The 15,430-nt window shown below is 44.1% G+C and overlaps 1 protein-coding gene across 1 annotated transcript in view; it reads right to left on the bottom strand.

Moving 5' to 3' along the window:
- Positions 1 to 15,430, bottom strand: part of pxnb (paxillin b) — a 45,132-nt gene that overhangs the window by 12,332 nt on the left and 17,370 nt on the right. Inside the window, exons 2-6 of the mRNA XM_084315547.1 lie at positions 14,083 to 14,294; positions 13,319 to 13,404; positions 2,551 to 2,690; positions 1,498 to 1,684; positions 414 to 534 (exon numbers count right to left, since the gene is read on the bottom strand). Of these exons, the coding sequence (XP_084171673.1) occupies positions 414 to 534; positions 1,498 to 1,684; positions 2,551 to 2,690; positions 13,319 to 13,404; positions 14,083 to 14,294 (746 nt within the window). The remainder of the gene's footprint in view (positions 1 to 413; positions 535 to 1,497; positions 1,685 to 2,550; positions 2,691 to 13,318; positions 13,405 to 14,082; positions 14,295 to 15,430) is intronic.

The following is a 15,430-nucleotide window of genomic DNA, read 5'->3' as shown; positions in this document are numbered from 1 at the left end:
GGGAGTCGCAGGCGGGCGTGTCGGACAGGCCGGGGAAGGTGGGAGTCGCGGCAGAGAGAGACGAGGAGGAGGAGACTGGAGGTTGAGGAGAGGCAGTGTAGGAGACTTCAGGCTGATCTACCATAGAGCCAAAGGAACTGGGCTAGAGAGAGCAGGAGGAAACAGGAAGGAGTAGAGAGGGGAAACCAGGAGGAATGGATAGAGAAACAGATCAGATCAGAATGTAAAAGGGATACAAACAGAACAAGACAGAAGGGGCTACTAGGGACCTCTTTCCACGACATGTGTAAATTGACGTATCTCAAACTCCACCCTCTTTTGTTGATCCTCCAATCACAACTGTCGCGTTGGTTTGTTGGTTTGAGATAGGTCAATTGAGCTCTTCATCATACTTGGTACTACATGCTTGCTACCTTGAAGTCAGACAGGGAAGCCATGAGCTCGTCAAGCTCTCGTGTGGCACAGGAAGCTGAAATCCTGGCCTGCTGTTGAGAGGGAGTATCCAACTCACTGTGGAGAGCAGAGGGGGTGGGGCTGCAAAATGCAAGTAACAATAAATACAAAATAAAAATGTATCACAAACGAAACACATTCCTAACAGAGGTATTCAAACAGTTTTGTCTAAAAACCTTCCGATTCTGGTTTCAGGCCCACTTCTGGTGATTGATTGATTGAAAACTTGAATTAACAGATTGCAGAATGGGTACAGTACAGTACAGCTCAGCTCAATACACACAATTGTTTTTTTTTTGATCCACTTTTTCTCCCATTTTTCTATATTTTCTCCCATCCCAATTTCGTATCATCCAATTCAACCCTCTCCTGTCACGGACGCTGTTTCTTGCCTCCCACAAGCCGGCTGCAATGTGGACTAAGTCATACATAGCACAAGTCCCCTCCGGTACTTGAGGTAACAGCAGTCGCATCTTTTCACCTGCGCAGCTCGATCTCTCAGTGTCGAGGAGTAACGCGTGGGAGGCTCACGCTGCCCCCGACACTTCCTGATTCTACTGCGCAGGCGCACCAACCGACTTGTAGGAGTCGCTTGTTCACAACGTTCGATCCCCACCCTTCAGTTTTCCCTCCCCGTAATACGGCCAATGTGTATTACTGCGGACGACCAGCTAAACTGAAAACAATGTGGAGAGCTGGATTCGAACACGCGAATCCTAGCGTCTCCACACTGGTGGCGAGTGCCTTGCCCACTACACCACCTAGCCGCCCTAATACACACAATTGTTAAGGGGATGCAGACCAGAGAAAGACTTTCATCTTGTTTACATCAGGGTCCCCCATTTTCAATTCATAATGGTGGGCTCCTACATGAGAGTTGGCAGTATGTTTCAATCAGCATGAGATTTCTCATTTGGGCCCCTGACTTTATATTTGTCTGCTGCCATACAAGTAAAGTCTGTGCATCAGGTTAAACAAGAGTATTTAAAAATATTTGAGTTGTACGCAAACGCATCAATAGTTTCATTGGTATTCCATCTTTACCTGGGTGAAGGCACAGAGCCCTCTAGCTCATCCAGTAAACTCTCCACGGTGGGCCGGCCGTCCTCTGACCCCCGTGGTCCGTTCCTCTTTGGTTTCTCCTGAGGCGGAGGGCTCACGGTGATGTCAGGCCCACAGCCGTTCTCATAGTGGGTGATGCTGCAGGAGGGTAGGGGTGGAGCAGCCTCCTCTGTTGACAAATAACGCGCACACACACATACAGGGTTCCCACAGACATTGCAAAATTAAATTCAAGGACTTTCAAGTACTTTCCCAAGCACTATTTTTCATTTTAAAAGGGCATTTAAAAAGGATACAATTCACTTTCAAATAGGTAAAAAAAAAATCGGATCCAATATGTATGGCTTAAAACCAATTTCCTCTTGGGGGCGCTCCAGTAGCACACCATGTACCGCACTGCGTCGCGGATCGGCCGACCAGAGTTCGATTCCCGGACCTGCCGTTATTTGCCGAATGTCTTCCCCTGCTCTCTCTCCCGTTTCACCCTCACTGTATCTGTCGGTCATGTCTGACCAGGAAAAGCGATAAACGCTAAAAAATGTATCTTAAAAAAATCAAAATAAAATTCCAACAATTAGTTACACTTTAAATAAAAAATGTATTTCTTGATTCGGAACAATTTTATCATGGATGAAAAAAAACGTTCAATGCGAATGGTTGATTTGAATTCCAAGGACCTTTTAAACACCTTGTTAAAAAATAGGCTGTTTTCAAGGAATTCCAGGCGTTGACTTTTTTTGGTCAAAAATCGAGCAATTTAAGCACTTCAAGGACCTTGTGCGAACCCTGCACATAGTAGAGAGTCCTGAAGGACCTTCTGTTGGCATGTTTTTTAGGTTTCCGGTTTATTTCAGTGTCAAGTGCATTTCCTAAGGTCTCAGGCAACGCACGTAACACAAAAGGATAACATCAATAGAAAGGGAAAACAAGACACAGAAATAAACAGATTATCTCCAGTTAAATGCTGTAGTAATGGAGATAACAAGCCCTACTTTGTAACCAGTCGTAGTGAATACAAAGAGCCCTTGTGTGTACCTGTAGTGGGGAAGGAGGGGGCGTTCTGCTGTACAGCATTGAGTTCCAGCAGCAGCCGGTCCAGCTCTGACAGGTTACTGCCAAGGGCAGAGGTCATGGCTGCTGCAGACGGGTCTGAAGATTTCTGTTTGTTTGGAAAACTGAAGGGAAAGAGAGAGACAGACGGTCGGAAAGCATGCACTGACAACTGTGTGCAAAACAACTGAGAATAGCGATTCAGAGGAAAAGCAAGCGATGACAGATGGTGATCTATATTCTTAACAAGGACACATAGTGTCATGGATGCAAAGCGTGTTTAGCTCTTTGCACACAGATTTGCCAGCACAAAAAACACACATGCACACGTGATGAAAGAGTAACATTGCGCATCTACTGTGATATTGGCCAAATGGAAAAACACTCTCTGATCAACAAATAGGCAATAACAAACTTAAATACTTATCTAACCTAACGGGTTTCTTGTTTATAAATATACCATGTTCGAGCCAATCAGCAACGCCAGCTGAATCACGTGAGTGAGTTGCCCCCAACCTGCTGTACTAAAAAAGTACAATGGGGCTCTATGGAGAAACCATGGCACTCCCCTGACAAAGTTGTTTCAAACGAAAATGGCTGGATGTAATTTTGCTAAATCAGCATATGTGAGACTGTCTTTCACCTTTTACATAATATAGCTTTGGCATGGATTGATTCTTTAATATAGCTTTGGCATGGATTGATTCTTTAGATCGCTAGCATGGCTAACAAATGCAAATATATTGTAGTCTGCCCCATTGTTCTGACCAGGATACATTCCTTTTTGCCTCCTTGATGCGCATGCACACAGAATCTGACGTGGACAAGACACCTAAACACAACTCAAATGTAATAGTGTTCTACTGAATGGTTTTCTACCAGGAGCTTTTATACCATGGTGTTGAGATGGTTAGCTCTTAACACATTCAGCGCCAGCCACGCGGGGCGCTAAAGGGCTCCGTATGCCAGCGTCCACTTCAATGATAGAGCTCTCATATTTGCAAACGCATAAACTATGTCTTAAATGATGGCTATGTGTCTAATCTGGCCGTCGCTTATCAATGACTTATTTGCAGTCAACATTGTCGAAACGGATTTTTTTTTTTTTTTTTTTTTTTAATAATCGGTTCATTTCCGCTTTATACCATTTTGAAAAACGCTCGTTTTTTTTAACCCTTTCTCCGCCGATGACGTGTTAAGACGTCATTCTCCGCCATGCATAATCTGCCAATGACGTTTTACAGCGTCTTTGAGATCAATATTTAATATTTTCGTCATGGTATTCACATTTCACCCACGGAGTCTTTGCTGGTGTTGTAGGACTCCGCTCAACTCTCCAACGCTTCAATACCGCCACCTGGTGGACGATCGGCGAGTTGCCAAAACCGGAAGTCACCGGAAGTGCTTAGTCCGTCCCCTATTCTGTCCGGGCACTCGCTATCGCTCGCGGGACTCTATCCAGACACCTTGCATATCGATCCGTTGCCATAACTCAATAAACAACATGATTGGACGTGTATTAGTATTATACAAACCGGAACTGGATCACCTAGATCAACATCCCATAATAGCGATCTTTTTGCTCCACGCTCATCACCCAACGGTAAGAGGAGACTGGGGTGAGTTTCAGCATTTTTCTTTACCATTTTCGATACAAACTGCTCTGATCTATACATCACCCATACTACATAAATGATTTAACGTCGGGGGGGCGGAGCTAGGCGATTATGGAGTAGACGTGTTTCACGTGAGCTCCCTTCTACCGTGCGGAATATACGTTTTTCCCCATTAGTCTTTATTTTATTTTTATTTGTTTTTTGTCTGCTTGTTAAGTCGTCGAGTTTCAACTACTGTCGTCAACTTTTTTCGACTTTCTGCGATGTCGGTGGTGGAAACCAGATCCATGAGCGCTCCAGCCAGCAAACTACCACCGGGCCTGGCCGCACCATCGCCCGGTGTCGGGGAGATAAGCGAAGCTGTGCTCTCGGTCATGACCAAGCTCCATGCAGAATCTGAGACACGCTTCGCTGAAACACAAAGAAAAGTGCTGGCGGATTTTTGTGATAACCTTCATCGAGAGATATCAGAGGAAATAAGGTTGGCGGTCGTCCCGTTGATAGACAAGATGGAGTCGCTGCACGCCGTCTCCTCGGCTAATGCTATCGAACTAGCTACGCTAACGACGGAGGCCTCACTACAGAGCGAGAAGATGGCGGATCTGGAGCTCTCCCTGCTGGCTAGGCAGGCCGAAGTTGCCAAACTAGTCGGTAATTGTGGAAATACAGTCCCGTGAGAGACTCTACAACATCAGGATTGTTGGAGTACCGGAGGGCAGCGGGGAAGGCCGTCTCTCTGAGACCATGCCGGAATTGCTGCAAGAAATACTGGGGAATGACGTCCTCCCCTCCCCTCCCGTATGTGAATCGGCCTACAGAGCGGGCAGGACCACTCCTGGAGTGAACAAGGAACCGAGGCCCATCATTGTCAAGCTGAACAGGCTACAGCAGAGAGAACTCATCATGCGGTCGGCTCGTGCCAGAAGGGGTAATCTAAGGCTTGGCGATCACAAAGTGGCCATTTTCGAAGACTTTACGCCGGAGGTTCAAGCACAGAGAGGCGAATACAAAGTGGTCCTGTCCAAGCTATGGAAACTAGGCCTGAGGCCCACGCTATTCGCTCCCACGAAATTATCTGTGTTGGATAAGGTCGATGGTCGGCGTTCATTTTGGTTGTTGGCTAAAGCGAAGGAATATCTCGAGGGGATAGCCGAGACTGTAGCTTGATATCTATGACGGGTGAGTGACTTGGCGATGTGGGCCTGAATACATTGATAGGGCCGACTATTCATGCTGTCATGCCTAGACATGCTAATTGTCCACTGCCCATCCAACTAGCGGGGCTTCCCAATGACTTCTGTTACTTGCTAATGCTGACCTCATGGTCGTACTTGTGTATCGCCTCTTTGGAAGCTAACGAGCTAGCTGAACAATGTACATAACAGACTCTAACGTGCTATCTGGATTCATCACTAGCTTACGCGCTATCCTCGGGCTAGCTAGCGGGCTGCGTCTAACGTCTGCGCTGAGACATTCGAGACCCGTTAATATTTACGCACTTTGGTTGTTGTTGCTGTTTAAGTGTCATCGGTTCGCACAATTCAACGGTGATCGGGTCCTTAACTAACTTCTTGTATGCTTTTATTTTTATATCCAGGCTGTTTTGAGCTTTGGGCTCCGGTAGGCGAAGATCGGTTGAATATATATATAAACAATATATGATAACAGGTTGTGTCAGGTATTGCTTATTACCATCCCCGGGTTAATGAATGTGTTTAATACTATTCTTACATAGGTTATGTCATTCCAACCGTCGTGCCTGTTCAGAGGGGCTGTTACAGGTGTGCACTTTGACCATAACCCCCTTTTTTCCCTTTCTTATTATTGTCGTTGTTTAAATGACATCTGTTTGCACAATTTACCTGTGATCCGATCCTGCCTTAGACTATCTGCTGGTATGCTTTAATTTAATTTTGTTTTGAATTTTCCTTTATCCATTTGTGCTATAACATTGCAACGTTGATGCGCAGACTCGGAAATAGATGGTTGCAGGGGTGATGTTTGAGTTATTATATAATAATGGCTATTTTTTCCATTATGGTTCTCATGTTAGGGCCAAGGCTCAGGTGGTTTTCGACCGATATCTTTATTGAATTTTATTTTTATTTTTATTATTATTTGTGTTTATTGGACTAGTGGGGGTTTAATCAGGGGTTTATCTAGAGGGGGGTCGGAGTGGGGAGCGTCTTATTGGATCCATGACTCCAGTGGGAAATGATAGGAAGATGACCATCCTTAGTGGATGGGGCATAGGGAGGGGATTGGAGAGTGGGTATAGGAGGGCTTATAATAGGACGGGTGGGTTAGGGTTTAGAGTAGAAGGAGGGGGGTTGTAACTGGGGTGGTATTTTTATGTGTTTTATGTACTGTTGTCTTATATGTGTGTAATTGTTCCTCCTCTGAACTCCTGGGATTGACCGTCTGGGCCCGCCTGGATCAGCGCCTCTGTACTCAGCCTGGCTGCACTGGTATGTTCTCTACGCATTTAGACAAACTCGACCATGGCTAAATTGAATATTTTTATTTGGAACGCAGGAGGTCTTAACGCCCCACACAAGCGTGCCAGTGTCCTTTGGTTATTGAAGAGAAGAAATATTGACATTGCTCTCCTTAGTGAGACGCATTTATTGGTGGGTGATGTGTCAAGGCTAGCAAATCGACAATATCACGTTATCTCCTCATCCTCAGCCGATGATAAGACGAAAGGAGTCGTCATAGTTACAAGACGTAAACTTGATATCAAAGTCCTGGATGTGTGGTCGGACACGGAGGGAAGGATTACTATAGCAAAAGTTGAGTTCTCTCATAGGAAGATGGCAATAATAGCATTGTATGCCCCTAACACATTTGATTCAGCGTTCTATAATACAATCACGAAGAATATGTTGGAACTTACTGGATACGCTCTCATTGTGGGTGGCAATTTTAATGCGTGCTGGGATGCGGAGATGGATAGGTCCGGATCCTCTGAAACAAGCGACCAAAAACGGTCCTCTAAGGCCCTCAGGATGTGGGCCCAGGACACTGGGCTCGCAGACCTATGGAGCTTATCCAATCCCACCCTCAAGGATTACTCTCACCTGTCTGCCAGACACAAAACCTTCTCTCGAATAGACTATGCATTCGCATCCCCTAATTTGTTTGATAGTTTCGACGTCTCATTGGTTCCCCTGGCTCTCTCGGACCACAAGGGGATTTTCCTTGTGGCAACCTTTGGCAGGCTCTCCACGACAGCTCCCAGGTGGCGTTTTAACTCAACCTTATTAAAGAACGATGATTTCTGCTCTGAGTTCGGGAGTAAACTAGCTGAATTCTTGCAGATCAATGTTGGCACGGTCGATGACCCCAGGGTCCTATGGAACGCATTGAAAGGATTTATCAGGGGTCATGTCACACTTTTCTCCTCCAACTTACGTAAATCCCGATCAAAAAAACTAGAAGGACTGGAAACATTATATGCGGATCTATACGCATCTTTGCAAACTAACTATAGTGAACGACTAAACACACAACGTAAGATAGTCAAGAAGGAAATAAACTCCATACTTAAACAACAGTCTGAGTTCTTGATACATAGGACAAGGCAAAATTACTACTTTCACGGCTCCAGGCCTAGCCATCTATTGGCAATGAAAATACGCTCGAATGATCATTTCTCGGATATCCCCTCGATCAAGACGCGACAGGGTACAATCACTACTGATTCGAAAAAGATCAACGACACTTTTAAAGAGTTTTACTCACAGTTATATAGCTCAGAGGTTAATCTCGACGACTCTAAATTTGAATCGTTCATTGGCGGGCTTGAGATACCCCACATTTCTGAGGAAGAGGCTAAGGAACTGGGGAAACCGATCACCCTTATGGAACTAAGGGAGACGATCGCTGAAATGCAGAGGGGTAAGGCACCAGGCTGGGATGGTATTCCACCCGAGGTGTATTTAGCTTTCTGGGAAGTACAACTTCACGGGTACTTATGATAAAATACGCCAGGATCTAGACAGATGGTCGTCCCTTCCTAACTCCCTACAAGCCCGAGCTTCCATAATCAAAATGAACGTTCTGCCTAGGATAAATTTTGTTAGCTCAATGCTCCCCCTGCCCCCTCCAATAGACCACTGGCGCAAGGTACAATCGATGGTATCTAAATTTATCTGGAATAACAAACACCCGAGAATCAAAAGAGCTACTACTCAACGTAGGAAACAAGATGGGGGCCTCGCAATCCCTGATTTTAAGCTTTATTTCTGGTCCTTCTCACTGAGACCTCTGATGTGCTGGCTAGACCCTGTAGATGCTGTATCTTGGCGCTCCTTAGAAGCGGCGGCGGTCTCACCGCTAAGATTGCAGGATGTGGTGTACTCCACTGTCTCTATTTCGAAATGCCGGCTGAGGTATGGACCGATCATAACTCACGTGATCCAAACGTGGCGTAATGTGCAGAGGTCGTGTGGGGTTAAATGCCCATGGCACATGGACTCTCCAATTTTTAATAACCAGCAATTACTTGTTGGGCACAAGCCGGTTAATATTCCTCAATGGCATAGGAGGGGAGTTCATACTCTGGAGGATATTTATGATAAGAACGGCCTCCATGCGTTTCAGGACTTAAGAGAATTTTATGATCTTCCTGGCGAGTCCTTTTTTCTTTACCTTCAACTAAGGTCAGCGCTGAGGGCGCATGGCGTGCCGTGGGCTCAAGCTTTGCACCCACACCCCTTCCTCAGGCTCATAGTGGACAGGACGACCTCCAGAGGGTTTGTCTCAGACTTTTATACGCTCTTAATTCAATCCACGTATAAAAATGTATCATTGGATACAATCTGGCGGGTGGATATCCCAGAGTTGGACCCCGAGTTTGACTGGGATGATGTTTGGGCAAATGTGGCATTATCTTCCCACAACCCCAATCACCAGCAAATTAATTTTAATTATATTCATAGGACCTATCTTACACCTAGGAAGCTATTTGCTATGGGACTGATAACCGACTCTCGGTGCAATTTGTGCTCTCAAAAGGCCACTGGCACTTATATGCATATTTATTGGGATTGCCCACCAGTGGCCCGCTTCTGGAGGTCAATAACGGACAAACTTTCAGATCTGTGTGGCTTAACTATCCCATTCACAGCCGTTACGCTACTCCTGAACGATATAACGACACTACCTGCGTCCGTTCAACTAAAAAGGGTTGTCCTAGCGCAGGGGTGGCCAACCAGTCAGAGACTAAGAGCCACAAAAAAATGACTGTGGTACCACAAAGAGCCACACCATATACCAGCGTTTCTCAACCTTTTTTTTCAGTCACGGCACCCTTCATGTGTTTATAGGTCTCACCCTCTGGCCTCTGAAGTTGCTAATGTCTTTTTTATTTGGGCCTCACAGGGTTAAAAGTACCCTGTGAGACCCACGGTTGCAAAATTACAAAATCACTTTTAGCCATTTAAAAAAATAATGTTTATTTAAAAAATGTTAAAGGGGAACTATTTTACTATTTATTTCACTATTTGGGCACTTTTACACAATTCCTGTGAGTCTATGGAACACCTAGTTTTTTTTTCAAAAAAAATGCATTGTTTTGTATTTCTAATCAAGTACTAAAAACCGCATTTTTCTACCTCAAGATCTTAAGCTGTTTTGAGGCTGGGCTCCAACCACTGTGTGGCCTGGTGCCAACTGCCACATCAACTGCCACATTATTATGCAGCTGAGAAATCTCTGACATCACAGATATGCACATTTTCAGATGACTCAGTTCAGTGAGGGTGAATATTGTGAGAGGAGAATTGGAAGAATTCGCCAATATGAGAATTAGAGACATATATCCTATTAATATAAGTCCACATAGCTAAGAAACAATGGTAAACACTGAAAAAAGCCATTTATAAGATAGTTCCCCTTTAAGCACATAGTCAATTGGTCCTGTTGTTCAGCCTCACAATGCTATTTGATAGTAAATGTGTTTATATGTCCCACCCTCTGGCCTCTGAAGTTGCTAATTTCTTTTTAATTTGGGCCTCACAGGGTTAACCTCTTAAGCCCGAGATATACAGTAAAAGTGTATATTTTCAGCATTGTTTGTTTACCAATTATTTTAACTGTTATTAGTGAAATATACGATTATAGAAATCTCAGGGCATTGAGTCGGAAACCGGCGCATATTGACAGGAGGAAGTGGCACAGCCAAAAGTGAGTGTAGTCTTTTGAAGGAAGAGACTCAGGGCTTTCAAATTTAGAAAAACTACCCTACCCAGCTCACACCAGCCCCTGTCAATCATCTGACTTCTGGATTAACTTTTTAATTTCTCTTATTTTTTGGGATTATCTCCCACAAACCTGAACGTTATTGCCATAAAACAGAACGCAGTTAGTTTCTCTACCTTTCTGTGAACGTCTTGCAAAAAACGGTGTTGCAATATGATGAAAAATGGTGGAGAAATGTACATTATAAAAAAGATGGCAGAATTCAGTACTGTATCTACAAAACCTTCTGTTTAATCATCTTCCCTTTATTCATTTGCTTAGATTTTTCAGGTCTGGTCAATTTTAGCATGGTGTTATTTACAGTCAAAGATAATTTTTTTTTTAAATAGAATTGATATTCTCCTTTGGTTCATTACAATTTACTCAAGCCTAGTAACAGACACACTATTTCTGACACTGATCCATATATGTCCCTAGATTCAGATACCAAGAACATGCAAATGGACCATTTAAAAAAAAATTGTAAATGTTTATTCTACGTCCTTATGGAATGAGTGACATAAAAAAAATAAAAAATAAAAAAAAAGAATATAAAAAAAAATATTTTTTTTAAATTTTTTTAAATTTTTTTTTATGGATGGAAGAGCCGCACATTGACGGGCAAAGAGCCGCATGCGGCTCGCGAGCCGCGGGTTGGCCACCCCTGTCCTAGCGGGTGTCACAGCAGCGAAGAAGCTAATAGCAATGAGATGGAAGGTGCCTGAGAAGCTTACAGTTATTAACTGGTCCCCAACACTATTGGATGTGATTTATCTTGAGATATCCACGGCGCGGGTGATTGGGGTGGGACAGGCAGGTATTGACCTGTGGTTTGCAGCAGCCGAAAAGGTCAGGACCGCCGTGTGCGGCTGAGCGGGGTTGAGGTGCGTGTTCGGGTGAGTCCGGGGGTCTCTTGGGAGGGGGAGGAGGAAATGTTTTGTCTGTCTTGTCCTCTTGAGTTTAGCTGGGGATTTTATGGGGGGGCAGCTATTTAACTATTTCTTCACTGTTTGGTCACTTTTACACGGTCTCTGTGAGTCTATGGAACACCTCTACAGGTTTTTGTTTTGTCATGAAGGTTCATTGCTCTGTTTTCGGGTCGTGTTCTCAAAAAGTGGTCCTTGTGTTGAATTGGAGATGTACGTTTTATTAATATAGGGTCACACAGCCGGGAATCGGGGCTGAACACTGGGAAAGACCATTTATTGGATAGTACCCCTTGGATTTAAAATTTAGAAGGTTGAACCCTGTTTTCTTTTCTCTTTGTCTGTATAAATTGTTATTCTGTATTATTATTGTTTTTGTTATTTTCTTGTGAAGTTCTATGTATTGTGATTGTGTTTAATGTGTTGTCTTGTTTCATGTGAATAATAATTAAAAAAAATTTGATCAAAAAATGTTTTATTTAACGTCGGTCATTGAATTATAAACGACCCCCCCCCCCCCCCTCCGGTCAACCGCAGATGAAGAGTCATAACGTCTAGGACGGTGTACAGTTGAATACAGGGTTAATCAGAGTTGTTTTTCACAGCGTTCACAACGTGTGTGTGTGTGTGTGTGTGTTACGACCCTGGCTCAAAGGCACGCAACCTATGTGCAAAACCGACACCAAAACCTGTGTTTAACTCAAAATACTACTCTAACAATGAATTACTGGTACAAACTAAAGAACAAAGAAATGAGAGAACGTGACAACTCTCTGTTAACACACACTCCACTAGCCACAGACAGAGTGCATGCGTGTCTCTGAGACTGGTTTTAACCTGCCAGCAGGTATCCAATCAGCAGTAATTAGCTAATTAGCAGCCCTCACCTGCATGCCCAGTGACACAGGAGTGATCAAGCTCATGGTACATAACAGTGTGTGTGTGGTGTTCGGCGCGGCACGAATAAATTATTTTTCAGACCGCCTTTGTATCGTGCATAAGAACACAAATACTCTCGATAATCTAGCGTTTATTTTAAAACGATTCATAAATCAGTCGGAAAATGACAACGTGTTTTGTGTATTCCAGTAAATGGCTATTATCGCGGAATCTTTTTTTCTTTCTAGAAATCTCAAACTATACTCTTATTCAAAACGGTATAAAACGGAAATGTACTGATGAAAAAACAAATCTGCTTCGTACATGTTGACTGGAAGCAAGTCATTGATAAGCGACGGGTGTATTAGACACATAGCCATAATTTAAGTTTAATCGCTCGCAAATGTGCTCGTCCTCCCATTGATTAACGTGCTGGCATCCAAGCGATAAATCGTCATATCCGGCTAGCACACAATGTGTTAACAATTGTGTGTTTTGAGCCGTACTGTATTGTACCCATTCTGCAATCTGTTAATGCAATTTTCAATCAATCAATCAATGCTCCAAACCGGGTCAAACCGAATAGTTAGGATATTTTTTTACACAAACCGTCCCTATTAGCTCTGGGTGGGCGTGTTGCACCTGGTGATTGTTGTTGAGATGTCAAGTATAGATTGAACTGGTCTCACACAAAGTGCCATGGCATTGAGACACTACTAGGGGCAGAGTGGCTGTGGGTAACTGAATGAATGAATGAGTGAGCAACCAACCTTCACAATTAAAAAAGGTCCAATCAGTGATGCAAACAAATACATTGGTAGCCTCATCACCAATTAATTCATTGATTCATTCATTAAATTAAGTAATTCATTAAAATTACTCTTTGAGTTTTTAATTGAATCTGCTATATTTTGTGGCCGTTTGAAAACATTGTAAAGTAGAGCTACATTCTGCTATATGGTGGGTTAAGAACGCGCCAAAAAGCTTATGTTCCATCTACAGATCAAAACTCTTCCAAGAATGTATTTGAACATACCCGACATTTATATGGCCAAAATGAAGGATATGAAGAGATTCACGTTCTCTCACCTGTAGACGTGGTCCTCTTCTATGTGAGACAACGGAGGACTGCTACTGTCCCCGGACCAGGAGCTTTTCTGACCTGACCCCAAGGACTACAGAGGACAAATCAGTCAGTCACAGTTAGGCCTAACAAAAATAATAGTTGGTTTCAGGTTGGTTGTCAGTTTGGCCATGGGTAGGTAGGGAATTTTTTTTTTTTTTTTTTTATTCTTTCCCACGGCGACTATGGATAGGGAATTTCTTTATTTAATTAACCCTTTCACTGCCACACGACAGAAGGTTAGCCCTTTACTATCACACAACCGACGGCGATGCTCCATCATTAGCATCATTAGCTCCGCGGATGCGGAGCTAATGATGCTAATGATGGAGCATCGCCGTCGGTTGTGTGATAGTAAAGGGCTAACCTTCTGTATTGTCACAGTGAAAGGGTTAACCGGCTGTCGTGTGGCAGTGAAAGGGTTAAAATGTTCACAACAACATGGATGCATGTACTCTGCCAGCATGTTTAATATCCATAATACTAAATGTTTGACTAAGATTTCTATGAAACTTTATTCTTAAAAAAAAAAAAAAAAAAAAAAAAAAAATGATTTTTTTTTTTTTTAATATATAATTTTTTTTTTAAACTCATAAAATATATTGGGTCGCACCTAAATCGGCAGGGTCGGTCGGCAACCTGAAACCAACCATTATTTTTGTTAGGCCTTAGTACACAGACTATGTGGCATTGAGAGGTGAGTGTGTGGTGATGAAACGAGTGTGCTCGCCTGCTGGGAGGAGTGGTGGGAGGAGCCTGGAGGGTCTATCAGAGAGCCATTCAGGGCCTCAGCTGAGGGAGGGGGCGGGACCGGGGGCGGGACCGACGCATCCTGGTACGAGTTTCCTCCGGTAGGGATAGAGTAAGGGGTCTCGTCGGGCAAGAACACTGGTCGCTTTGAGATGTGGGACGTTGTCGATTCCAGGTCCGCCAACAAAGCGTCTGAAAAGAGAAAAACTCCAGTTAAAACAAAGAATTATCGTGGTCGGACTGTCTGATGTACCAATAGACCTGTCTCAAACCCTGCCCCTTTTCTTGATCCTCCAATCACAGCTGTCGCTTACCTCGGACAAACTTGGTTTGTCCGAGGTAAGCGACAGTTGTGATTGGAGGATCAAGAAAAGAGGGCAGGGTTTGAGACAGGTCAATTCAGTATGTTGTTGTGTTACATCATTTTGAATAAATACAGCGTAGACAAAATGGAAGAACCGTAACTTTTTCCAAATGTTTTTCCAAAAGGTCGTCTCAACGGTGACCTGGAAGCTGGAGGCCTGTCAGCCCGACACGTCAGGCCCATGGAACGTACACACAAGCCGAGCGCTCCATAGGAGAGTTAGCTTGGTGTACGTTCCATGGGTCTGACACGGGGGACTGTAAATTCTTTACTAGGGTTACTCGACGCTCTGTGGTGACTACTGAACGCCTGTCAGTCTGTAAACTTTACAATGCCTCTGTGTGTGAGTCAGCCTCTCATCCCAACTCGACAGCCCCCCCCCCCCCCCCCCCCCCCCCCCCCAACACCAAAAGAAGGCCTGCCCCCCAGGCTACATCCAAAGCACAGTTAAAACACCAGCAGCCAAGGTTAGGCTCTGTCATCATTAGGGTACTGCAGGCTAAGCCTAACTGTCATACTTAAGGCCATTATGTCTGCTTAACATATCCCAGATAAATCCCCAACTTTCTTTTTCCATCAATCTTCCTCTATAAATATACCCCTGCTGTCAGCAAGGAGCGACCTGGCTGTCTGAATGTCCCACACAGAGCACTCCATTATTCTACCTTCCGTCGAAAAAGAATGTGTGCATGTTTCCTTTTTTAAGACAGGCTATTTCAAGAGTGTGAACATAACGAGACAGACAGACTGACAAGTGACGAGAACAAAAGAGACAGATAAGATTGACAGCCGGCAAGACAGATAGACGTGTGTGTGTGTATGTGTGAAGTCCATGGTTGACGGGGTACAGTACAGTGTTACCCCCTGCAGAGTGCCCACTGGAACGCCAGAACAAAATAGGCTCTTACATCACGCGGTCCGTTCATCCTCAGCCAGTCAAGAATAGACCATACAGATAGGCTGC

Source organism: Notolepis coatsorum, assembly GCF_963971535.1.
Source record: "Notolepis coatsorum genome assembly, chromosome: 1".
In the NCBI taxonomy this organism is placed as follows: domain Eukaryota; kingdom Metazoa; phylum Chordata; class Actinopteri; order Aulopiformes; family Paralepididae; genus Notolepis; species Notolepis coatsorum.
Note: the sequence above shows the minus strand (reverse complement) of the source record. Positions and strands in the feature narration are given on the sequence as shown.